This window comes from Ambystoma mexicanum, chromosome 11 (genome assembly GCF_040938575.1).
Source record: "Ambystoma mexicanum isolate Mex_15411 chromosome 11, UKY_AmexF1_1, whole genome shotgun sequence".
NCBI classification, from domain to species: Eukaryota; Metazoa; Chordata; class Amphibia; order Caudata; family Ambystomatidae; genus Ambystoma; species Ambystoma mexicanum.
Genome location: NC_090934.1, coordinates 1,237,390,685 through 1,237,417,982, shown reverse-complemented (window position 1 = coordinate 1,237,417,982; position 27,298 = coordinate 1,237,390,685). Strand labels below are relative to the sequence as shown.

Genomic DNA, 27,298 nt, shown 5'->3' with positions numbered 1-27,298 from the left:
TTTACCAGGTTTTTTTTGCAGGCCCTATTTCATCTTGTTGGGAACTGCTGCCGTAGCTACTTAACTCTTGACCCTGGACTGGTGGGCTATTCAAGATACCATGAGGAGTCAGTCCCCCGTGGTCCAGGGTTTTCTGCAGGCTTCCTTGAGCCACGTTTTCCATTCACTTGCAATGGCCCGAATCCTTACTTTCTTCCGGTGGTTCCCTGATTGCCAACCTGTGATTGGCATGCTCCTTTAGGGTTTACCTTGGCCACCACTTAAATAGGTTGCTGCCTTCTCCGCAACTGTGGAGTAGAACTCAAACTTGGCTGACTTTTCCCCATAAACAGGATTTATAACCAGTAGCCCTGATTTTTAATGTTTTATTTTTCTACAACTAAGACCTGTTTTGATGTATATTTAAAATCCTACCCTTCTGTCTATGGCAAGGACTTCTTCCTACTGTGTTAGACTTGGGGTTATGGTTGTATGGTCCTATTTCTAAGAGTATAATAAGACATTATTTGTCTGGTACTATCAGCTCAATCCTATCGTAAATTCTGGTGGCTCTCTTGGCTGCAGTACTAAAATATTAACCACCTTTTCTCCTTCTAGGTGCTATGCATGGTGTGCATTTGCTTCATGTATGTTACTTTATTTTATAGTTTTTGGAGTACTCTTGGCTGTTGAGTTGGCATTTTGGATCCCGACTAGGACTATGTGAATGCATTATTCTACTTTGTACAGGGCTCCCGTTTCGTCCTTGCCCTTGAATTGTGACTACCACCAGGTAGTGGGCAACATATGTAGTCTAGCAATGGACTGGATCTTTGCTGATCATTCCTGCTTTCTACGTACTAAGTATACCAAGTCTTTTTTCTAACTGTTTAACCCAAAGTACTTACCAAATGGATAGTCTATTTGTAATTTGATAAGTGTATATTTTTCACTATACCTGTGTAGTGCATTCTCAGGGGAACTTGGTGAATTCACTGCCTGCCTGCCTCCCTCGAGTTAAGCCTGACTGCTCTGCTGTAGCCACTACTATAGAGATGTCTGGTCTTTCGTTCTGGCTGCAAACCCGTTTCCCCGTAGAAAAGATACATCCCTCACCAAAGGGTTGCCGAGAATTTGAAGGACTCTGGTGTGCAGCATGACAGAGTGACACTGCCCCCAATACCTTAAGTTGGTTTAATGATTTTTGTTTTTTAGTTGTTTGCGCAGCCAGTTTTATGTGTGTTGCTTGTACAGGATTCGGTTGCACCTATTTGCTTGGCGCTTTACAAACATTTGTAATGATCTCTTTTAGTTGCCAGAGATTCTATAATGGATTCAACACACGTGTTCTCTCCTAGCTAGTAACCTCTTTCCGGTTCAAATAACGTGGTACACTGATAACATGTCTTTTTAACAGCTCTGACAAGGCCAGTGGTTGATGAGGTTGCTTACTTTCAATGTAGAGATCACTTTTTTGAAGTGTCAGTGAGGGTTCATGTATAATCACTGCAAAGCCCTACCTCATCATATTGGGACTAAACAAACCAACTCAACTCCCGCCTCAACCAACTACACTAAACCAGTCTTCAACTTCAGGGACATCACTGAGTTAGGCGTAATTAACCTACTCAAAAACCTCAAACCCTCTACCTGTAAAGGGGACATTTGTCCACCTAAGCTCATCAAGGACTGCACACACCGCCTCGCACCACTCCTTACTCCTTTCATTAGTGCCTCCTTCAGAACAGGCATTATCCCTGTCAGCCTCAAAGAGGCTTGGGTCCGCCCCCCTACTAAAAAAAGCCTACTCGCGACCCTCTACAACCAAATAACTACAGACCAATAACCACTGTTTACTTCCTCCTTAAGTTACTGGACAAAGCTGCCCATTGCCAGATCCAACGCTTCCTGGAAACCCACTCTATCCTAGGGACTAGGCAATCTGGTTTCCGAAAAGGACATGACACTGAAACAGCCCTGGTGGATCTAAAGAACCAGATCACCCAAATCATGGACAAAGGCAAGCCAGCCCTTTTGGTACTTTTAGACCTCTCGGCCGCCTTCGACTTTGTTGACCACAAGACTCTCACATCTCACCTTACACACTCAGCTAACTTCTCCAAAGAAGCAGCTCTTTAGGTCACCTTCCTTGAAGGAAGAGCAATGAAGGTATTCTCTAACACAGCAAATGATACCCCCACCACCATCCACTGCGGAGTCCCACAAGGATTCTGCACAGCACCCATGCTTTACAACTTGTTCACGGAGCCTTTCTTCAACAAGCTTCACTCACTTGGTATTGCGTACTCGAATTACGCTGATGATACACAGGTACTCTTACCTCTCTCTGGCTCATACCACAAAGACACTGAGGCTCTTCATACAATTTATTCTACCAACCAGGCCTCGATGGCGGTCAACAGCCTATGCCTCAATGGGGATAAGACCGGAATAATCATATTAGGTCAAAAGAATACCCTAGGCAAACTTGATAAACTGTACACCAACTTTACCATTAATAACTCCATCATCCCTGTGTCCACAGCTGTCAAGACACCGGGGGTCTACCTTGACTCCACTCTATCCATGACTAGATATGTTAGTGCGATCACATCCTCATTGGCCTACACCACCAAACTCATTAACGCCATCAAACCATAGTTATCCAAACCTAATCGTCTATCAATAGCTAGAGCAACCATTGAAGCCAAACTAGACTATTGCAATGCTTTACTGGCAGGCACATCCGAGAAAAATTTAAATAGACTATAAGTCACGCAGAACAATGCTCTTTGTGCAGCCTTAAGAATTCCAAAAAGGGAGCACATCTCTCGGGCCAGACAACCAGCTCAATGGCTCCTGGTCAAAGAGCGTATCACACTCCAAATCCTCACCCTCACTTACACATGCCTCACTCTCTCTGCACCATCATACCCATCAGAGACAATCACCAAATCCTCCTCCACACGACCCACCAGGACACAATTCTCTAACCAACTCCACATCCCACAAATCAATAGAACCAAAGCCGGCGGCTTAGGTTTCCCATACATTGCTGCCAAATCGTGGAACGCACTACCCAGAGACATCGGAGCAGAAAACTATCTTCTTGCCTTTCGAAGAAAACTCAAAACCTCACTCTTTGCCCTGTAAAATGCAACTTGTTTTAAAATGTTGCTATAATTTGTCTAACAATAACAACCTTTCTGTAATTTGCAAATGTTCATTTATCTGTAACTAAGCCATGATGTAACAAGCGCCACAATACCCCTGGGCTGTTGCGCGCTTTGAAAATCCGAATAAATAAATGATTACTGATCCTCCCTGCACATTGTGCCTCGTGTCTTTTAAAACTTCACCATAAACATGCTGCTGCTCAATTGGTCATTATTTTTCTCCTCGCCTTGTAAATTAGTTGAGATGATAAAATATACTTTGCAAAGTAGACAGGTCGTGACTGTACCAGTCCCTGAGGAGTAATAGTTTTTAGAAGTTCTATGCAACAGTTTATTTTTGCCCAATAGTGTCCAGACTGACAAGTGATTCGGGAATCCATTTGCAAGCAGAGAGCTATGTAACTCTGTTCGGAACTTACATTGGAGGGAGTATTTCAACACTTCACATCTTTCAGTTCCATCTAAAACAACTCTGTTGTATCGGATGCATTTCTTGATTGGGAATATTTGTACTTTGGGCTTACAATTATACCTACACTAAGCATTTTTTGGCTTTAATACCAAGTTTCAAAAAGGGCCTTTTCTGTTATTTTGTGCTCCATCCATCTTCTTGACGGTGCAGCGCTTGACACGAGATCAAGCTGCATATCTTAATAATGAAACTTTGCCTGCATTCTTCCTGAAAGTTTGCACCAACCATAATCACGCTACCTTTGTTAACCTAGTAGTGCCAGCTCTCTTGCATTAAAATGTTGGGAAGTTCTCAATGGTTGTAAGTGGGATATTGGAGAAAGTTGGCCCGTGCCCGAAGCAGCAGTCTCGAGCAGGACAGCTCTAAAAGCAAAAAGATATCTGTTTTTAGAAGTGTGGCGGGTCAGAAGGATGACACTCTAGTCTTCCATTTTAGATATTTTACTTCATTAAGTCAAAATTCCTAACTTTCCCAAAACTACAGGGTTGGCCTACCTACCAAAACCTAATGAGGATGCTCGTCAGTTGTCGGTGAGTGCAAAAGGAAGATTGGTCCGCTGTCTAATCTACCCTGATCCTACCACTACAATAAACAACTAAGGACCTGGAGATTTGACTCCATTCGCCTGTGGGCTGGTTTCTCAACAGGTTCACTTTACTAAAGTATTTGTATGTAGTTCTTACCAGGTTACTCAACGTAGTGACCACCTTACTCGTAGTCCCCTTTCCTCCATACTTGTGGGACATCTCTCCGTCCTGTGGGAGCACTTTGCAAAAAACATCAGCATTTTTTTCAAAAATGTGTCCCTCTTTTCTGCGCGTGGCCCGGCACGCGGCCTTAACCCCGCCCACTTTAGCTCTGCATCGCCCATTAGTCCTTTTCTATCGCCAGGTCAAAGACCCATTAGCAATAACAGAGGAACCTTTTTAGAGGGGACGGCGGGCGGGCATATGGAGGAAAGGGGACTATGGACTAGGAGTTAGGTGGTCACTACGGTGAGTAACCTGGTAATACTCCTACGTCCCGTCCCCTTTCCTCCATACTTGTGGGATATTCCCAAGCACGCCTTACAGGAACTACGGGTGGATGGAAATACCCCTTACTGAAACAGGTTCTTCAGCACAGCCTGACCAAACTGAGCGTCCGCTCTTGAGGTCATGTCGAGACAGTAATGCTTACAGAAAGCAGATGAGGAGGCCCAAGTAGCTGCCCTACCGATGGACTCCCAGGGGACATATTTCTGAAAAGCAACCGCAGCTGCCTTGCTCCGCACCAGGTGTGCATGGATACCCTTAGGAGGTTTCAGCCCTTGGACGGTGAAAGACTCCATGATGCAGGCGGCGATCCACCTAGAAATAGTTGCCTTAGGTGCCGGCTTGCCCTGAGGGTTACCAAAGGTCACAAAAAGCTGAGAAGAACTCCTAAACTCAGACGTCCTGTCCAGGTAGAACTTAAGAGCTCTTTGGACATCAAGACCGTGTAGAACCCTTTCAGCCTCTGAGGCAGGGTTCGGAAAAAAGACCAGAAGGGAGATCGACTGATTCAGATGGAATTCGGTCACCACCTTCGGTAAAAAATCCGGGTTTGTCCGGAGGACTACCTTGTCCTTGTGAAAGAGCAAGAAAGGATGCTCCACCGACAATGCCTGGAGCTCACTCACTCTCCTCGCTGACGTAACGGCGACCAGAAAGGACACTTTCCAAGACAAGTACTTGAGGTCTACCTTAGCCATTGGTTCAAAGGGTTTATGGCACAGCGCCGTCAGGACTACATTTAGATCCTATGGCGGGTGCGGATTACAAACCGGAGGGTAGAGGCGTGTCAAGCCAGCAAAATGCCTCTTCACCACTGGATTAGTTGGAGAATAAGAACAAAGGTCTGTAGAAAGGCAAGCGGAAACCGCTGAGAGATAAGTCCTGCATGACAGAACATGAACCCCTGACTCTGCTAGGGAGGACATGAAGGACAGCACCGTGTCAATCGTGGCCACCCTCGATCCAACAACTTCTCCAAACACCAATGACAGAACCTGAGCCATTTACTCCTGTATTGAGATCTGATCGAGGGTTTCCTGGCTGCCTGGATAATGCGCATGTTATCCGAAGACAAACTCAGATGCTCTAAAGACTTGAACTCGGGCACCATGCCGCCAAGCTGAGTGATTGTGGGGGGGGGTGCCACATCTGTTGTTCCCCTTGGTGAAGATCGGGAGTTACTGGTAACCTGATCGGCGGAGACACCGACAGGTGTTGAAGTTCTGAGAACCAAAACCTGGCCGGCCACCACAGGGCTATCAGTAGAAGGGAACAGTTCACAGAGTTCTTCAACTTCCAAATTGCACGGTGAACTAGAGGCAGAGGCGGGAAGGCGTAAGCTCTCATGTTGTGCCATGGAATCTCGAACATCCCCCAGAGAGGAGGCTCCCAGCCCCCCTCTGGAGGCATACTGAGGAAGTTTCTTGTTCACCTCCGTGGCGAAGAGGTCCACCTCCGGTGTGCCCCAACGCGAGAAAATCCATGATGGGACCTCCGCCTTCAACTCCCACTCGTAGCTGACCACTGTCTGCCGGCTGAGGGCATCCGCTGTGACATTCAGCTGGCCCGGGATGTGCACTGCAAGCAGCCAGACACCATGAAGCACGGCACACTCCCAAATCTGGATGGACAGGTCCACGAAGGGGGGAGACTTTGTTCCCCCTTGCTTGTTTATTTAATACATTGAAACCACGTATTCTGTTCTTATGCGGACCACCTTGTTGACAATGAGCGGTCTGAACACCCTGAGCGCCAGAAAGATCGCCAGAAGCTCCAAATGATTTATGTGCAGGAGCTTGTCCTGAGGCGACCAGAGGTCTGAGACCTGAAGATCTAACGTCGCACCCCACCCCAGAAGGGAGGAGTCCGTCGTGATCGTCACCATGGGGGCTGGGTCCTGAAACCACGCGCCCACCGACAGGTTGCTGAGAGATTACCACCAGTCCAGGTCCACTCTCAATCCGGAATCATCTGCATTGAAGCTGGATCCACTGCCTGACTCCATGCATTCCGAAGAGCCATCTGGGTCTGTCTCATTTTGAGACGAGCAAGAGGAAGAGCCAGTACACACGAGGCCATGAGGCCCAGAAGCCTCTGGAACCACCAGGCCGACATGCTCTCCGACTGCGCAAACATCTGACACGTGGCCAACAGATCCGCCATTCTGTCCCCGGACAGATACACTCTGCAGTCGATCGTGTTCCAACGAAAACCCAGGAAGATCAGGTCCTGTGAGACCTTCCTGGAGGATTTCCGCCAGTTCGCTGACAGCCCAAGATGGAACAGGAGCTGAAGGAGAGACTGGAGGTTGCCCGCTGCTGCCAACGGACAAGGGCTGCGTAAGAGCCTGTCGTCCAAATAAGGATACACATGGATACCCTGGAGACGAAGATAGGCCGCAATCACCAACATCATCTTCGTGAAGACACGCGGCGCCGAGCTGAGGCCAAAAGGAAGCACCCGAAACTGGAAGTGCTCCTCTCCCAAAGAGAAGCGGAGGTATCTCCTGCGTGGATTCCAAATCAGGATAAGCATGTACGCATCCTGAAGATCCACCACGCTGAGCCAATCTCCCATCTGCAAAGAGGAGCGTATCTGGCCCGGCATGATCATCTTGAATTTCTCTTGGGGTAGGAAAAGATTGAACTGGGAAAGGTCTAGGATGGTGCACAGGCCAGCCTGGTTGGGTTTGGGCATTGTAAAAAGCCGGGAGTAGAAGCCCTCCCCTCGTTCCGCAAGGGGAACGGGTTCCACAGCTCTGAGGTCCAGAAGTTTCTGAACCTCGGCCTTGAGGAAAGGTGAGCCAGACAGCTGAAAAGGAGGGTTGAGGGGTGGGGTAGGGGGTAAAGGTAAGCGGAAACCCGCTCGAGCGACTGACAAGACACATCTGTCTGCTGTGATGGTCTGCCACGCCTCCCAATGAGACGCAATGCGTCCTCCCACCGGGGTCTCGTGCAAGCACGGAAAACCCTCATTTGGCAGGCTTATCGGTGGCGGTGCCACCTGAACCTGATGAGGAGGCTGAGGAGCAGAAGAAAAACTGCATACGCTGTTGTCTACGGCGATTATTCCCCGCAGGAGTATCCACTCTGCAAGATTTGCAGTCGAAGCCCCTAAAACCAGAGGAAGGTCGACTTTGCGACAACGGTCTCTGGGATTTGAAAGGAGCTTTAACCAGAACAATGATTTAGCCGTCTGAGTGCTATCCTTGGTTTTGGTGAGCTCTACATCAGTAGAAGAATGAAAAAGCTCCTTACCATCGAATGGAAGGTCCAACACCTTGTCTTGCACTTCTTTAGAAAATTTAGTGGCATGCAGCCACGCCTGCCGTGAGTTATCAACCCCAAGCATCAGGCCCCGAGCCAGGTGTCTACGTGATGAGCCGCAGCCTCCAGGAGATCCTGGGCCAAGACCCTGGCATCGGAAAGGCCTCCTTTGAAGTCTTCCAGCTTCTCGACCGGGATGTGCTCCTCAAACTCCGACAGATCTTTCCACATCCGCATGTTAGCTCCCGCCAATATCAATTCGGCGTTGGCCTTACTGAGCTGCAAGGCCGAGTTGGCGAAGGTTTTCCTCCCGAGGGAGTCGAGGAGCTTGTCCTCCTTTCCCAGAACCTGAGTAGCCGTTGTGGAAGAGGATGCTGCAGGCCTGGACTGCAAAGTGGCCGCAGCCACCACTGTGGAGGAGGGAGGCGGACAAGACGACAAGGCCACCTCTTCCGAAGAATGCAGCCTGTACCTCGCGTCAATCTTTTTATTGACAAAAAGTCCTGAGCGTCGCTTTTCCCAAACTCTTCGGACCTCGGCCAGAACGTCCTTCTGCAGGAACAGGCCGGTACGCTCCAAGGGAGACAGGTTGAACGCCCCAGAAAGCACGCCCTCCTGCAGAGCGGGTGCCTCGGGCACCGGAACATCTAAGAAACTCATCATGTGCATTACCCGGTCATGAAAGGCTCTGATAGAGCGGGGGAGGTCCTCGTTGTCCTGATCAGGGTCATCTGACAGGTCAGGATCCTGCTGAGCAGTGTCAGGCACTGCCTTGTCCACTGGGGACAATGGAGGCAAAGGCGAGAGAGCAGGGGGGCACCACGGGCAAGGGTGGCGCCGGCGGAACCGCCAGAGGAACAGGTGGAGCCGGAGGCGCCGGTGGACATATCTCCTTGAAAAGCCCTTTGAAATATTCCCTCATGGAGTCTGTGCGCGTAAGCGCTTGAAATTTACCGAAAAAGGCATCCTCAGGAGATTGTTTCGGGACCTGAGGAGGCCTCTCATGAGGTGGACAAATCCAGGAACGTAATGGGGAAGGGTGCCACACCGGCCCCTCCACCGACATATCCACATAAATCAAAGGAGCTGCCCCGAGGGCAACAAAACATTGTGCAGAAGAGGCATCCTTGCGTTCCAATCCTAAACCGGCCGGTAAGGATGCGCACAGGGGACCTTAGGTTCACCCGAGAGACCGAGCCCTACACCAGAAGCCGATGGCGTAGTTGTAGGGGTAGCAACTAAAATGGCCGCCGTGGTAGTGGCGGGAACAGGTGCCATTTTGTCATCTGAGGGGAGCTGCGGCATTGACGAAGTGAGGCAGGGGTCCCCGTCGAAGGATCAGGGGTCTTAATCTTAGCCTTAACATGAGGAACCTCGGCCGAGCCCGTACTATGAGGCCTGGAATGTTTTCGTGACATACCAACCGCCAACTGAGCCTTCAAAGGAAGGACCTCGGCACTGCCGGTAAAAGAACCTTGCTTCTTTGCCCCCTCAACAGATCTGGTGTCACCACAAGAGCGGAACGGTGCGCTTTCACCGACAAAGCCTTGACCGGCCTCTCAGAACTGTTGGTAGCTTTAGCCTCTGTACGAGGGACCTCGGACCCAGTCCCGGTAACAGCCTTTTCTGCGCGGGCCTCGAACCTCCGTTCGGTAACTACAAGGCCCCGGGGCGCACCCCGGTTTTGTTTTTGAGGGAAGCCGACAGAGAGGCCTCAGAGCGAGCTCCGGTACCCCACGACTCAGTAGAACTGGGTCTACAAACAGCCCCTACAGGAGGGGCCTCGGAGCATACTCCGGTGTTCACAGGCCCCTTACGGAGACCCTCGGAGAAATCTCTGGTAGAATTATTAGGCCCAACGGGCACCTCAGGGCGAACCCCGGTAACAGAGCGATCAATGCCCCTCCCGAACCGAGAGGAACCCGGGAAGGTATCCCCCGGCCGGGGTGCTCTGAAAAGTAAAGCACTTACCGGGCGTTTTTTTTCTTCTCGTCGATGAATGCCTGAAAATGCGAAGGAGGAGTTTGTCGGAACACCTCCTCTCACCGCTCCAACCGGCATTGAAGTGCCCGGACCGAAAGGGAGTCACAGTAAAAACAGGTGTCCCAACGGTGTTCCGGACCCAAACACTCTAAACAAAGAGGATGGGGATCCACCATCGCGAAGCGACGGTGACACGATGAACAATCTGGAAAGTGTAATTTGAAAGACATAGACAGACTAGTAAACTAACGCCAGCAAGAGCCAGAGAGGAAAAAGGGAAGAAAACCTTCCGAGGATGCAAGTGCGTCCAGCCCCGATCGAGCGGAGAAAAGGACTGATGACCGATGCGCGGGTAGGAGCCAAAGGGACGGGGTTACGGCCGCGTGCCGGGCCCCGTGCAGGAAAGAGAGGGACACATTTTTGAAAAAAATGTGGATTCTTTTTACAAAGTGCTCCGGTCCCGTTCCACAGGACGGAGAGATGTCCCACAAGTATGGAGGAAAGGGGACGGGACGTAGGAGTATTGGTAACTACTTTTATCAAGTCGTGTAGTTTTTGTGGGCTCTTCAACTTTTTAATGGTGTCTTTTTCATGCTGGAATTCTATTCTTCCCTTGCAAGTTCAACTTGAGACTTTCTGTGTACTCAAAGTCCAATCCTTTTCTTGACTTAAGACCGATAAGCTTGTTCCAGTTGTAAGTCTCACACTACTTATGCACTTCCCACACCTGGTTTTTACTGGGACTAATAAGGGTGCCAATACAGATTCTCACACACATTCTTTGGTATTTCCAACACTTGGTCTTTACTGGGACGAGTAGGAGTGTTCCAGTAACGATTCTCAATCTTCTTACATGCTTCCAATATTTGGTCCTTACTGGGATGAGGGTGAATGTTCCATTTGTTGTTCAGTTACCACACCCAAGTCTCCCACTGTTCAAGCTACCTTTCTCAGGTATCGCGTTGGCTTCTCTGCTACTGCTTACTCTTCGTTCGGCACACTCTGCAGTGGTTTCAGCATCATTTAGGGACTCCCCAAGTCCACTGGGTTTCAGTCACCCCACTACTTCTTAGTCGATCACTTCAACTTCTCCTGCTTCGTGTTCGTGAGTGCAACATGCTAGGATTTGCGCGCCAGCTTCCTCCCAACATCAGAAGATGTGCGTCCTTGTTTCCTTCAGCTTCGCTTCCACAACTGAATTGGAACTCCCGGGCCCCTCTCCTAGGTCTCTCAGATTTATGATGCGGCCGTGGGACTTCCCCGGTGGAGCGTCAACGTCCTTCTTTGTTCTGCTGGTACTCTGCATTGCTCCAGTTGTTTCCATCATCTCTGTACCACGTAAATATTTATTTTCAGGTTTTCTTAAATGTTCTACATGACAATAACATATCAGCTTGTTCATGTTTTCTTCTAGCAGGTTTTACTGGCGATAGGCTATAGGTGGGTTGGTTAGGGAGTTCCTCATCAGAATAGGAGTCCTTGTCCCCAACGGTTTGGAGTTGGGGGGTGGAGGGGGTTTCTACCGGTGAGGCCCTGCTTCCCTCTATCCCTAGGGAGGGTATTGCGTAGCATGCTCACCTCACTAGCCTCACAAGGAAAGGCTCCCCCTGGGGAGAAGTGACTAAATCCTGCGATTTGTCACATAAGCTAACTACAACATTTTGATTCTGTGATGAGGTTCCCCTTTATAAAATGTTACTTCTCTTTGATGAAAGTGGTGCTTGGGGTTTAATAACTGAATCCATTATTTGTCTCCACAGGGCACGAGTCTGAAGACAGTATGTCTACGCTGGCAGGAAGACGTGGTATGAGACCGAAAATGATGATGCCTTTCGAGGCTCAGCCTCCGCAACGTGAGTTTAAACCTATTAGCAGTCAGAACTACGGGTTAAGGCGGTGTTGGAAATGGAAGAGCGATTGTGAATAGGAAGAGACCAAATGGAAGCGAGTAAAATAGAGGATTTGGAGTATTCGGTCCAACTGGTGGGGTCATGAGTCCATTGGGATTTCTGATGTTATGAATGGCTTTTAAGCATGGTTGGTTAATTATCCGTGGTTGCCTATGGAGGTTGTTTGGTTAGCGGTGCTAAAGTGTTAGTTTGTGGTGGAGAGATGGTTGGGATGGGGGTTTAGTGCTGTTGGTTCAGTTATTTGTGAGAAAGTCTGTGATGAAAGTAGTTTAGGTTTGAGGGTGTTGGTGTTAATACTTGAGGCAAGTGCTAGTTATGTCGATTTGCGGGTTATCAGTAGGCATATGCATTGTTGAAGGCTGATTAGGTAAATGAAAAGATGGTTTAGGAGGCAGTCTGTTTTTGAATGGCAGGGCAAGGCTTGGGTTGCTTTGAGGCTATCAATTGCCAGGTGGTTGGATATTTGTTGGGTGGCTGTTTTATGAAACGGCTGTTTAGTCATTGTAGATGGGAGACCAACAAGGCTCCTATTGATTCAGTGGTGCCCAGTTTTTGAGTTTATGCTTAGGTGCCGATTGAGTGACTTCTAATGAAGTTGGTGGATGAAGATTGCTGAAGCAGTCATTTGGCAATTCTTTTTTTTTTTTTTTTTTTTTTTTATTAAGCATATAGAGTAAATAAATACAATCTTTTGCTTGTTTCGCTCACTTACAAAGCCAAACCATATCTTGAAGTCTTCCTTATATTTCTATTGCATTTCCTCCCATACTTGCCACTTTTTAATTGTTTATTCAAGTCCTCTTTGGTTTGGCCTAAGTGTAGACATATATCAAAGGTTATTCTTTTTCCTTCGTCGTGAGATCCTTTTCTATTTCACTGTGTAATTCCTGTTTGTTTTCCAATTTGACCATCATCGTTTGGAGAAAAATTCCAAGAGCTCTCGTGGTTTTCTGATTAGGGTTAACGTACAAAGTTTCCCACCAGAAATCAGAATCCACCCCGCACGTTGGAGTTAATGCTGGGTGTAGGAATAAATCTCTTGCTAATCTTAGTTCAGGACAGAACATTATTAAGTGTTTTAGAGATTCCACTTCCTGCTCACAGAGCCGGCACATGTTATCACTTACTATGCCGTATTTTTTCAAATTTGTTTTTGTTCTTAGGATATTTAATCTAAATCGTAAGATTAGATCCCGATGAATAGGATTCTCACTCTTTTTCAGGTAGCTAGGTAGAGTTTTTGGTACTGATCTGAGATTGTTTGAGAGAGTGTGAGATTTGGAATTGGCGCGAGCAGTTTCTGTTTTATCCCAGTCAGCACACAGTAACGCAATCTTCACCCTTTTAGGGTTATTGCATAGTGTGTCCTCAGGCATATTTAAGTTCTGTAAGAGATCTTTACATTTTTCTTTCCAACTAGACAGTGGCCAGAATTGCGCTTTTATGTTTTCGTCCTTTAAGATTTCATATTGAGGTGGACAGTCTTTGATTAGTGTCTTTCTGAATGTTAATAGGGCTTTCCATATAATTGTGGCCTGCAAGGAGTACAAGCCCAGTTCATGTCGTATTATAATCATTGGGACACATTGAGGTAGTCTCATTAGTCTTCTCCAAAATGTAGCTTCGACCTTACCCCAGAATTCTGATGGTATTCTGAGTGCTGTGTCTCCGGCATAAGCAACAGACGGAATAACTTTTGTATTATAAAAGTCAACTGTTGGTTGGATCGAAAACTTTCCGAATTTTTGTTTCAATATAAGCGCTTGTGCCGTTAGTTGACTCATTTTACGCATTATGTGCTCTATCCACGGTCGGTCATTCCAGTCTGCACTTATTATTGCTCCCAGATATTTTGCGCTCGTTGTTATTGGAATAACTTTATTCCCGACATACCATTTGGAAGACTTTTTCTCTCTGGCTCTTGATGTTTTCATTATTAGGATTTCAGATTTTTCAGGATTTATTTCTTGATTATTTTCTTTGACATATGTTTCTAGGGCTTCCAGTTTTTTCTGCAAACCGATTGGGGTCTTATCTATGATGATCAAATCATCTGCGTACAACAGATGGCCCACTGCTGAGGTGCCTATTTTAGGCGAACAGCCTCTCGGTATGACAAGCCGGTCCTTTATCTCCAGAATGTAAAAGTTATAAAGGATTGCTGCCATAGGGCACCCTTGCTTTAGGCCTCTTGTTGTCGGGATCGGTTTGGTTAAGTTACCTTTTTGGTTTAACCTTACTTGGATACATGTGTCAGTATGCATGGCTTTAATAGCGGCCACGAGATCTTCAGGACATCCCCTTTGCTTTAGCTTTTTCCACAGGATTTGTCTATCCACTTTATCAAAAGCGGCAGCCATGTCTATGCACGCCAGGTAAAGTTTCTGTTTTTCGCAGATGATTTTAGCCTTTAATAGGTTGAGTATGAGCAGATTTAGCCCGCAGTCAACTCTTTCAACGAACCCTGTCTGCCGATGGTCGTAGTTTCTTGAGTCTATGATCCATTCCTTTAATCTCTTTAAGAGGATACCTGCAAATATTTTCCCTATTACGTCCAACAAAGATATTGGACGATAATTCTCAGGCTTGCATCTATCTCCCTTTTTGTGAATGGGAATAATAATCGCTTTAGTCCAAGATTCCGGTATTTGTTTAATTTTGATGATTCGTTCAAACAGTACGTAGCACATGTCGGCCCACACTTCAGGTGATTGTTTTAATATGGCGTTTGTTAGGCCATCGGGCCCAGGTGCCCGCGAACTGCTTGCCTTGTTGATTAGTACAATGATTTCCGATTTCTCGAATGGAATGTTCCAAGGAGTCTTGTCCGTGATTATTTGCGTCTGAGCCTCTTCTAGCATCTCTTGGCTATACGCTTTTTGGAAATATTGGATCCATTTTTCTTCATGGATCGGGTTTATCTGTTCTATTCCTGGTGGTACGCTTGTTTGATTCATTAGGGCCCACATGAATTTAGCGTTTTTATTGGCGGTAGCTGACAGCATCACTTCAGAGTCTCTTTGAAACAGTAAGGCCCTGTGAGATTTGGCCCAATTCCGGTAGGCTTTTTTTAACATTGCCCTTTCTTCGCGTGCCCCCTCGGTGTTCAGTTTGTTTAGAGCTCTTATCTTTATTGCTAGCTTTGATTTTCTTTCAGCCAGTTCAGAGTTATATTTATGCAGTCGAGGAATTTTTGGCTGTATCTTGTGGCCCAATTTTACTCTGAAGGTGGAAAGACATGTTTCGTATTCAACTCCCATGTTAGTTGTTAATTTCCAGCGTTCTATGGTTTTTTTGAGCTTCGATGTCATTTTTGGTGCTATTCGTAATCTATTAAGGCCATTGTACGTTTCAACCTTGTAAGGCCAGTTTTTTTGGTAGGCCGATGCACTTTCCTGTGGTTTGATTGTAGGTACACACGTAAGGAGAAGTATTTTGTGGTCGCTTTTGCTTGTTGGAATTATATTCAGCGAAGAGATTGTTTTGAACGTTTCTCTATCCACAAAGAAATAGTCAAGGGTTGCGTTTTGATTATATGAAGCCCATGTGACTGCTCCTTGTCGGTCGCCGTTCACATTTCCATTTACCTGCAAGAGGTCTCGACTATTCATCTCCGCTAACCATCTTTTCGTACGCGTTGCTCTCTGTTGTGAGACTCCTCTTTGTTCAACATGAGACTTCTTTATACAGTCTATATTGAGATCACCACAAATGATTAATGTGGGTTTCTCAAATTCAGCTCTCAGTTCGTCAATGTGTTGAAGCACAGTTCCTAGGAACTTCTCTCCATCCTTAGCTTTAGGATTCCAATAAAGATTAATAATAATTTGATAATGCTTCTTGGATTGATGAAAGCCTCCGTTATACTCTTGAATTATGATTATTTGTATAAGTGGTGAGGGAGTCATAACCCGGAATATATTTCCTTTGTATTCGTTTTTTATCACTCAACAGTCCTGCGGAAGGTCTCCCTTTCAGACCTTTATATCCTTTGTTAAGTAAACATGTGGACCCCCCATGACTGGGGGTTCTAAAAGCCAGCATTCTTGGATACAAATAATGTCTGACGATTGTAATTCCTTATTCAGATGATCTAGCAGATGTCGATGCCCACGAGTATTCCATGACACTATTCGCAGGTTATTTGAGACGTCTCCGCAGTCGATCTAAAGGTTGTTTTTTGTGGATAATGTTCCAGCGAGCCAATTCCAAGGTTTAGTTGTGTCGATTTGTGTCACAAGAGCTGCTTCGCTACCAGCTAAAGGACACAGCGCCTTGCATCCTACGTTTCCTTTTATTCTCATTCTGAGAGCGGTGGGTCCTCGCAAAATTGTTGGAGAGAACCTTATTGGTTTTGCATTCAAATCGTCTGTTGTCAGGGCGGCCCTTGATGGAGAGTGGCTCGGGGACCGAGGTAAATTATGCAACTGATTTAATCCTTGGTCTTGGTTTTTAGATTCAACCGATTTGATGTCAAAGCCAAGGGATCTGAGTGCATCGGCAGCTAACCAAATAAGATTCATGATTGCTTTTGAAAACAGATGGAGGCAAATTCGATCGGTTTCGTCTTCTTTAGGAAAAGCCACTATCTTGATGTCTTTAGGCTCAATGACTCGTAGTTGTGGTACGTTGTGCAAAAGTCTCATAAGATTTGATCTATTTAAGATCAGACCATCTCTAGCTTTCAACACTCGTTCGACTATGATTATATGGCCTTTCTCCTCCTTTTTACCTCGCTTTTCCGTGGACGCATTCCGCACGAGTCGATCAGATTGTTTTTTTGTTTCTTTCCTTATGGTTTCTCGTCGAGGCAGATCTTTCTTTTTCTGGTTCTCCTGATTTGAATGGTCCAACATAGCGTCCAATAATTGTTTTTGTCTCATTTCGTTTATACTTTTGCGTTCCAGCAAATCTCTTTTTTTCTGTAAAGTTTTGAAAATTGGTGATTGGGTCTCGCTGTGATTTAATTCCTCGTTCTCGTCGTCCTGTTGGTTGGCAATTCATGCATTTGGCATTGAGTGTCAATTTTTATGCTGTCCTGGGATTTCAGTTGAACCTCACATTCAGTGGTGGTTGAAGAGTAAAGTGAAGTATTTGAGGTTGTATTGAAGGACAATAATAATGGAAAGATTGATGACATCATGGGCATTTAAGATGGAGGGTGGGATGTGGGATTTTTAAGATGGTAGTGGTAACCTTAGTAAGGGAAGTGGAAACGGTCCTTGGTGGGGCTTTCGGGGGTCTTGGATGATAAAGTAATGGTGGATTGATGTTTTCAGATGGCACATTAAGGCAGATGTAGAGGGAGGTTGTTGACAATGCACCTTTAGCGGGAGGACGGGAGTCATTAGGATCATTGTGTCAGAATGACTTCAGGTGCTCAATAGGTTTGTTGAATTAAATATGGACGGTACACTTCAAGGCCACCTAAAATGCCGTCAAAGTGATGTGCCAGGGTCACAGAAAAGTCAAGCATATTTGGATACATAGCGATAAACGGCAGGAGTTCCCAGCACTTTACACATTGATGAGGCCTTCAGTTCAAAAAGAGTAATTCTTGCTTTTATGTGCTGATGACCATGAGTGATTACCAGTGTGCTGTGGTATGGGTGTCTACAGGGTTATTGTAAAGGTTTGTGGTGAGGTTCTGTGTGTTTTCCATCTATAGGCCTTTCACATCTTCTCTCCATTTGGTTTTCTCGAGAGGATATAGTAGCAGCTGTGAGTCCTCAACTGAGTTTTCAGCTGTGGGTGCCCGGTCATCTGGCACTATTGGGTCTTCCCATCTCCTGACTTTGAGTGGCCTGGTTTAGGTCTGTTGGTTCAGTTAATGTTGTGCTTCTGGTAGTAAGACTAAATGCCTATGTGCCATCCCCCTCTACCTGAACAATTGTGTTGATTAGTCATGAGTGACACTGCAATTACTTATCAGTGCTGTCTTGAGAGGGCTGCTGACAAATTGATGATTGGAGATTCTGATAGGCTTAGGTATTCAGCTATGTTAGGAAACATTTCTCCTTGCAGCACCTTTTCCTCCATTTGTATGGACTCCTACACTATTTGCTTTTTTTTTTCAATCTGACCTCTTTTTGCAGTGCAGTGAAGTCTCCAGCTTCATTACATTGGCTTTTATATTTCATGGGGAAACGGACATGTCCCTCAAGCTGTCCGTACTGAGAAATATGGTTTCCCTTAGTCTTGTTACTTTGTTGCCACTTTGGGTAACCTTTAGCATTGTACAAAGCATTTTACATTGTAGTACAATGGGGTGCACTTTTTGTTTTCCCCTGGACTAACATTTTCTGGTTACTTTAGGTGTGCCTAAGGGACAAGCTAAGCTGGTGGTAGCAGTTTTTGCTATTTTTTGGGGGCGATTTTACTTAAGCCTTACCACATTTGGCTACGTGCTGTGGCTAGTGTATAAAAATGTCTGTGCCACAAGTTTTTTCGTTTGTTCCCAGACCATCTTTTCCCTTAGCCTTCTGACCCGTGAGGAAAGGAAAATCCAGTCACCTCTTAGGTTGGCTAGTGGGAGTTTCAGCCCTTAACTGCCTTTTGGATAAGACGAGGATCCCTGTACCCATTCCAGAGAGATCCTGGAAGAAACCTGAAGGAGCCAAGTATCCTGTCCAGCTGCAAGACTTGTAAGGAGACCGTAGACCCGTTGGAGGAAGGCCTGGTGACTAACTTCTGCTGCTGTCCTGGAAGAGCTCTGTCTTGTAGGTGAACTCCAGAAGTCCTGCAAAGGAGCAATGACCCTTTTAGTGGAAGAAAAATCCATTCTCCTCATCCGCTCAGAGTCCTGCGAAGAAGAGCATGCCGAAGTGCTTCTAGATAAGCCAGTAGCCGCTGAGCTCAGATTGGGATACTGTGCTGCAGATGTCCTTGTTCTGCGTTGAGGCCAGGAACCTTTGGGATCCACCGCGTGTGCTACAGGACACATCTCTGCCAGATTCCGTGGTTCCAGCATCAAGGGGACCCGAGATAGCAGGCGTAGTCTGACCACGTAAAGTGTGTCCAGTGCATTGGTGGCCGTCGTCCAATAAGGCTTTCCGGCATCCAGGCCTGTGCTGAGGGGCCTTGCATTGAGTACTTCTGCATTCTCCATTCTGTAGTCCTTGTACCAGCATTTGTTGCCGACCAGAGAAGTGCTCGACCTGCAACACCTGGGAATCCAGGACCATAACTGAAGGTGGGAAAAGCAACATTGGACCCTCTTCAGTCTTAAGTGATGCTCATACACACACAGCCTTGACTCCTGCCTTTGTTTGTGTGCTGTTTCTCGCCACCACTGCTTTTTTTCCAACTGGATCCCAACCCTTCCCCTAATATGTCCCCTCCCTTCTGCCTGCCAGTCTTAATTTCTGCCTCTACCTCCACCTCCTTCACTCCCTCCTCTGGCCATCTGGCCTTTCTGCCACTTCCTTTTGAAATCTCTCCACCAGTGTAATTCCGTCCTGCTGCTCCTCTTTCTCCTGAGTCTTTTGTACCGTCAACCTCTCCTGCATCACCACTAACTTTTAAACTCTCTACCTCCCATCTCTTCCCCTTGTTATAAATCTCCTTCATCTCCAGCCTATTCTGCACCTGCAACCTCTCCACCCCCTTTTTGCTTCTCAGTTCCTACAATCTCCCACTCGAGCACTCTAGCTCATCCTTTATATAGAGCTCCTTCTCCACCCCAAGGGCTGGTCTAGAATAAAGTGTGTTCAAGTTGGTGTGCGGTTAGTTTGTTGACAAACATGCCTGATTCTCAGTGTAATCGGCCACAGATATGTTTCCTCTCTAGTGGGCAGTCCAAGGTAACAAGAGGCTAGGCCACCATTGTGTTCTCATTGGAAGGCATTAGTGGCAGCTGGTTCATTTCCTTTTTTTGAGGGATGTAAATATTTCTCCTAAATATGTGTAGTCACCGAGTATAGTGAGGGAGCCCAAACCAATAAAGGTGTGTGGTGGGGGCGCTCCCTCCGATGTTATAAAAAAAAAATATTGGGTTATAAACATGCATTTTAAGCACTTTCTGTGAAAATGTGGGTAAAGACCCCAGTTTGCAATGGGTTTTGTAAAGCAATACATGTACAAATACAATACATGCAACAAGTCCCAACATTGCATTGGAGCATTTTCAAACTTTTTCATGATGCCTTTGCCCACACTGAGTATAAAAACATGTTCATGCTACCTGTGCCCAAACATATCCATGGAGGCTGAACCAATATATGCCAGTACTACCATATAAGAACCTGCTCCAGTTTGCTTTACTGAAACATAATGCCATGCCACAGTAAGGAAACATGTCCAGGCTGAACCCACCAACGTGTGCCAGTACCCCATAGGAACAGTCATTATCCTGCCTTCACTTTTGTTGCCCAGTGAAAATGTTATGCCACAGTAAAGAAACATGTCCAGGCTAGACCCCCAAATGAGTCCCAGTGCCATATTTGAACAGTCATTATGTTGCCTTCAACCCTAAATGCCATGCCACAGTTTGACTAGTGATGACCCACCAATAAGGTTGAGTACCACGTATCAACAGTCATTCTGCTGCCTTCACCCTTGCTAACCAGTAAAGAAAATGGAATGCCACTTGTCGGACTGGACCCACCAATGTGGGCAAGTACTATGTTGGAATATTAATGCTGCCTTCACCCTTGAAGCCCAATAAAAAATGTTGGGCCACAGTAAAGAAACATGTCCAGAAGGAACCGACCAATGTGGCCGAGCACCATGTGAGAAGACTTATTTTGCTGCCTTTGCCCTTGAAGCACAGTAAGAGCTGCTGTCCCTCAATCATACCCCCCACATCCTCCAAATCAGAAGTCTTCACCTCAGCCCTGACAGACGCGTATCAGCATTCACACAGCATCATTCATTCTTCATTCACTCTCTCATTCACAAACATGCATACAGCGTTCATTCATTCACCCGCACAGTTAACCCATACGTCCTCATTACACACACCCCCACATAGCAAGCACACTAGTTCATGCACCCACATATAAACCAACCCTTGCATAAACGCACACACAAATGTTTTATTTATCTACCTGCAACCCTGCTTCGGATTAAAGTCCTCTTGTGGCCTGCTGCAATGAAGACCCTGCGGCTCCCGCTCAGCATGCAATGGGAACCATGAAGCAGAGAGGGATTTCTGGCCCCTACATAAGCATGATGGAACCAAATCTCACCCCATCGTGCCGCCCCTTGGTACCTGGAGGTGCAAGAGGGTCTCCTACCACAGTCAGCCCTGCAGTCCCAGCCTGCATCCCCAATAGCCTATCCAAGGCTGTGGAAGCAAAATGGCCCCGGCCTTGCGTGGCTTATTAGCTGTGCACGCTGGGGTGTGGGGGGAGGGGTACTACTGAATTGTCAGAGGAAATCATGTTTCTCTTGGACAGTTCAGTTAAAGGCAGACCAGGAGCATTCCCTCAGCTGCTTACCATTCCTGGGGCTAATTTGCAATACCAGGGCAGAGAGGATCTTCGCCCCAGCAGACAAGATCATGGCGATCAAGGAGGCCACAGGGAATTTTCTCAGCAGATTAGTGACCTCAGCATGGTGAACCAACACCTGTTTGGAGTAATGGCAGCTTGTCTCCTGGCTGTGCCACACACAAGACTCAAAATGAGGAAGCTGCAGCTACATTTCTCACCCTCTTGGAATCGGGAGTCTGGCTCCCAGGCAGCCCTAGTAGGCATACCACAACACCTATGCCAGGACCTGGAGTGGCAGAGTGCAGAGACCAAACTGGTAGCGGGCAGACCATTCAGGCAGCCTTCTCCGAAGATCACCATTACCACAGACTCGTTTCTAGAGGGATGTAGGGCTACACTGGACAACTAGTGTCTATGGAGTATGGTCACAACAGGAACAGCTGGAACACATCAACTGGCTTACTGGCTCGAGATGATGGCCACCTGGCTGGCTCTCAAAGCGTTCCTCTCCTTTATCAGAAGCAAGTCTGTCTCTATACGGACAGCTCCAACTGTCTGTACTACATCAACAAGCTGTGAGGTACCAGGTCCCCACCTCACTGCAGGTTGTCCATCGACATTTGGCATTGAGCACTGTCGAACATTTGTCAGCAGCCCATCTTCTGGGGGAATCCAACTTGGAAGTGGACAGGCTCAGCAGGCTGGGGATTGACAACTATGAGAGGCAGTTGAAAGGGGAGGTACTGAAGGGGATCTTCAAAATGTGTGCTCACCCTCAGACCTATTTGTGACCATGAGCAGCAGGAGATGCCACCAGTTCGCTTCATGGCTGGGGCAAGGCAGAGGATCGCTGGGGGATGCATTGCAGATTTCGTGGAACGACATGAATGCATATGCTTTTCTCCCCCACCCGTTGATTCACAGGGTCATCTGCAAGGTCAGGGAGTCACGGAGCCTCTGCCTCATCTTGATATCCCCGTGGTGGCCGGCAAGACCTTGGTTCTCAAACTTCTCCGACTGGCGGATCAGCCCCCGGTACGCCTCCCTTTGGGCCCAGCCCACTTACTATCCCAGCAGGGGGCACAGTGGTTCACCCAGCTCCGCAGAAGTTAGCCATAGCAGCTTGGTTCCTGAACAGATCACTTTGAAGCATCTACATTTATCACCAGGACAACCTGGCTATCATCCAAGGGGCAAGAATCGACTCGGCCAGGAGCAAGTGGACGAGACCAAAAAGATTGATCCGCTTACATGCCCGCTGGTCAATGTGCTATCCTTCTCTGTGCATCTGGCCCACTCAGGTGTGCAGGTAGATACCTGCCTTACGTATCTGATGGCCATAGGGGCATACAAAACTCCGGAGACTACATTTTCTCCTCCTCTAATCCGGTGGTTAAAAGGCACTTGGCGAGACAACCAGGGGTCGCAGACTAAATGGCTGCTTAGGCATTAGTCTCCCTCGCCAAGCAGAGATAATGGAGGTCATACACGCATAAATAGCTACATCACCCGTCCTGCTATGAGAAGGCATTGGAAGCTCTTGAGCATGTAAAGGTGAAAGTAGGAGCTTGCTCTTGACCAGGATCCCCTCTACACAGGCCCAAGTGGGATGAGGCCTAACCGCCCATTGCGGCATAAGCGCATCAATGAGGTAACATTGGCGGGACTCAGCCCAAGAGAAGCAGACTGGAAGCAGTGTGGTGCCCGGACCTCCCACCACCCAGTAGCATGAGACATACCCGCAGCAAAAGTATGCCTCAGCCCATGAAGTGCGCTGCAGAAAGACGGGCTGGGTTGATCTGGCGCTGGTGATCATAAGCAATAGGATCCCCCAGCTGCGAAACGGACACTGCAAGCCTGCGACCGTGAGTAGAAAGCGCACCGTAACAGACAGTATGAGCCCCGGCAGGGTTAAAGACCAGTAACATGCTCAGTGCCGCGGAAGGGGCTGCTTGCACTCGCTCACTGCAACAAGCAAAAAACACAGATCGGAGGCCCAGCACTCTCCAAGCCTCTAACACCAGACAGCGCAGTGGAAGCACCAGGGGGGGACCCGGGAAGCATCCAGCTGTCGGAACCAAGACAGACCAGGAGGGGGGTAGCAGTTATCACACCAGGCACCATTTGAACACGGGTCTCCTATGCAATTCTTCCGAGGATCTCCACTTTAATAAAAGGGGGATTGGGGGGAAGTTAATTATAGGCACTGTGGGCAGAATCTGCATAGATACCAGTGGTGTACCGGAGGATTCAGGCAGATGCCCAAATTGTCTTCATGATCTGCTAAGCCCAAACAGAGTCAGCCCAAGAACACAAGTAGGCTGGCAAACCGCCGCCAAAGCAAGTGATGACTCCCAAGCCAGGGGATTAAGCACTCGCAGTGAGCAATACGACGCCAGACATACCAGGTGCTGACCACGATATTTCAACTAAGGCGGACATCCGTCTGCTATTGGATGAAATTAAATTCATCAAGTCCGGCCTCACAGCAACAGTTGTTCAAGGTGGAAGCGCTCAAATTACCAGCCGTCAGGCGACCTCAATGCAATGAAAACAAAGAGCCATTTCTTGGACTTCGAGCAAAGAGACGAACCTGGCCTTGAAGATCGACCTGGAGAATCGTGAAAGGTGGTTGAACATCCATATAATGGGCCTGAAGGAGGAGCCTGAAACACCATCCGCTTCAGAAAAGCGAGTAGACACCAATTGGCTCGCTCTTTGATGCCCCTGCAGCCGCTGACATGGAATTCGACAGAATCCACAGGGGCTGGTGGTTCACCTAAAGGCCCACGGTCCATTCTGGTTAAGTGCCACTACTTTCGGCAAAAAACAGACCTACGTTAACAAGCCAGAGCAAAGGGGCCCATGGAGTTCGAGGGGTCATGGATTAGCATTTTCCAGGACCTGTCAGTGATGACTCTCTCCAAGCGGAAAGGCTGCTGTCCACGAACAACCTGGCTGCAGGGTCAGGGCATTTGGTATCAAAGGGGCTCCCTTTTTCCATGTACTTTGAGCACCATGGAGAGATCTATCAGATAACCACCGAAGAGGAAGCCACCAGAGCCCTGGAGTCTACGATCAGGAACCAGTAGCTATGACCCGGAAGGATTGCATGTTCCTCAGGGCCCTTTGGGGAAGCTAAAACCTTCGACGCCACGAAGAGGCAGTGCTCGTGGTTCTAGGAAGTTCACACGGTTTAATACTCCATGAGGGGGAAGACACCGGTAAACTATTCTGAGTAGTCATCGATGGGGTATTTTTTTTTCTTTTTTTTTTTTTTTTGGACCGAGTCCCTGGACGGTGGGGGTGGGGAGAACTATTCAGTTACACAATTTTCCCTACATGCAAACTCCCCGGACCAGAGAATAGCCGCTCTGGCAGGGGGGTGGTGGTTAATGGAATTATCCAGTTTGAAGACATGTAAGGCTCATGCGAGTTTAGAGATGCTTTGGCGAGGGGCCTCATCAGAGTGGCCCTACATTTTCTTGGGGCGTCTCCACTGAGTGGGTGGGGATGTTAGTTGCATTTTGTTGGTGGAATAGGTAGTGACTCTGGGTGGGTGGGGATGGGAAGGGGGTTTCATGTCCACGAAGGGCAATGGCCTTGCACGCTGCCAGCAGCACAATAAGGAGGGTAAATACATGGTTTGCATTGCAGGTGCTAGGGTAGCACAGCAGCCTAAAGAAATAGGTAGATTGATGATCGGGGTCTGTGTAGACACCAACAGTAAACCACCATGACACAGGTTGAAGCCATACGGTTTGGGTCGCTAAATGTAAAGGGTTTGAACCTGCTACATAAACGCTCGATGTTGATGAGGGAATTTAAACTATTCGGCTTAGATGTGCTGTTTGTCCAGGAATCAAAATTCTAGAAAGGCTCCGAATTTCGACTGGCGGGTAGAGAACTGGGAGGAGCGATTTGGGCATCAAGCCAACAAAAGAAAGTGGAGTGGATATTTTATACAGGGCTTCCCTAGGGCTGCAAGTTACACACACATGCAGATGGGAGGTTCATGGCGTTCACAGGCGTCATCAGAACGCAAGAGGTCACCCTTTGCTCATCCTATGCCCCCAATCGGACCAACTCAACTTCGGCGCAGAGCTTTTTGTGTTCTTTAACTGGAAGGGGGGGCACCTTAATATGTAGGGGGGGGACTTTAATGTTATCTCAGACCCTGTGCTGGGACTACAAGGCAAGACGTGCTCCCACTGCAGTGCTTGGCAGATGACAACTTCTCTGCTCTATTAATGACGCACTGACGGACACTTGGAGGGACACATTCACCTTTTACTCCCCTCCACACTCAACATACACCCGAATTGATTACATTTTGATAGACGCAGCGCAGGAATATGCAATTTTAAAGGAGAAATTAACGTAGTGAGATGGTCAGACCACGACCTGCGCATACTGGAATTAGGCATGGGCCCGCCACTCCCGATGGATCGTAAATGGGTATGCAATTACACCCTTTACAAGGATGTGCTGTTCAAGGGTACCTTTATCAAGGAAATTGAGCTTTGCTTTTTCAAAATCAACGAGACAGGAGAACTTTCTCTGAACACGGGAAGCCGCGAAAGCCACAATCCGCTGGGTGCTAATTGCAGAAGGGTCCATCCATAAGAGGACCTGACTGCTGAAGGAATCGCAACTGAAAGCAGATATCGACAGTAAAGAGGCGTCCCTCTGGTCTATGGTAACCCCGAGGGAGGACGCCATGGCGGAAATTTGGGAATGAAGGTTGAGGAAAGAGCTAAAGGAGATATGGCAGGCGAAGGCCTTGACCCAACTCTGCTTCCTGAAGCAAAGGTTTTATGAAAGGGGAACAAAGCCCACACCATGTTGGCAACACGTCTGCACGCTCAGCGAGCGGAAAGAGCAGTTTATAAACTAAGGGGAGAAAGCAGGAAACGGCTAGTTGATCCCATCTCCATCACAGACCGATTTGCTTGTTTCTACAAAACCCTACACAGCAGAGAGCGATGTCATGGGCGAAAAATAACTAGTTACTTGTCAAGAATTCTCAGAAGATCGCTTACACCAGACAACGTGATAATGCTGAATGCCCCTATAGACATTGAAGACTTTCAATCAGCCATCTCCAATCTGAAAGCTGGTACTCTTATGTCCCGTCCCCTTTCCTCCATAATGCAAGGGCGTCCGTCCCTAGGGACGGGAGACAGAACCTTTTTCACCTACTTCCCCTTTAAATTTAGAGGCGTGCAGGAGTGCTGCCCTGAGAGAATGTGCTCCCCTGACTCCGCCCATCCCTGCCACTCCTTAGTGCCTTTTTTTTCTGCGTCAACGGGAACAGGCCGATTTCACCAGCGCCCCTGGGTTTGGCTTCGGCCATGCACTCTTCCCCGGATACTATCTTTTTGTCTTCTTTTTGTCATTCAGGTACTTGGTCCTCCAGCATCACACTCCTCCCCGGCTCATGTCGACTTCAGCAGGTGTCCAGCCTGCGAGGGGCTCTTTCCTAAATCCGACCCCCACGCTCTTTGCCTCTGCTGCTTTGGTCGGGACCACGGCTGGGAAGGCTGTCCCGCATGCAACGCACTGACTCCTCACGCACTGAAGAACAGGCTAGCTAGGTTGAGGAAGCTCTTCGAAAGGTCGCTTCCAGAGGACTTGAAGGACTTCGTTAGACAGAGATCAAGGCCCAAAGGAGGGCCGCTATTTTCCATAGCACCCCGTAAGAGCGACTCCTTACCAAGGAAACGCCCGAGTGGGAGGAACCTCTCTGGTTCTCGCACCAGCACACATACTGAGGGTATTCGATCTAGCGGTCATCAGATGCTTCCGGAAGCAGTGCTGAGGGACCGCAAGGTTCTTTTACCAGGTGTACACCTGAGAGGCAACGGCCTAGTACCGGCCTAATGTCCGAGGGGGGGGCGCCTGCACACAGCACTACCGGCGACACTGCTGAGGGCAATACGCCTTCCAGGCCCCGGCCTTAGGTGCAGGTTAGGTCTCATGCTCCACCGCCAAGAGTCTTGGAGGAGGCCGGGCCCAGGGAACCAAGCACCACGACTATGGCA

General features: G+C 47.8%; 1 protein-coding gene across 9 annotated transcripts in view; it reads left to right on the top strand.

The window, feature by feature from the left end:
* NEO1 (neogenin 1) overlaps nucleotides 1-27,298 on the top strand; it is a 1,161,518-nt gene that overhangs the window by 1,054,497 nt on the left and 79,723 nt on the right. For all 9 annotated transcript variants that reach the window (XM_069624609.1, XM_069624607.1, XM_069624606.1 and 6 more), the window contains one exon: nucleotides 11,671-11,763. In XM_069624609.1, the coding sequence (XP_069480710.1) occupies nucleotides 11,671-11,763 (93 nt within the window). The remainder of the gene's footprint in view (nucleotides 1-11,670; nucleotides 11,764-27,298) is intronic.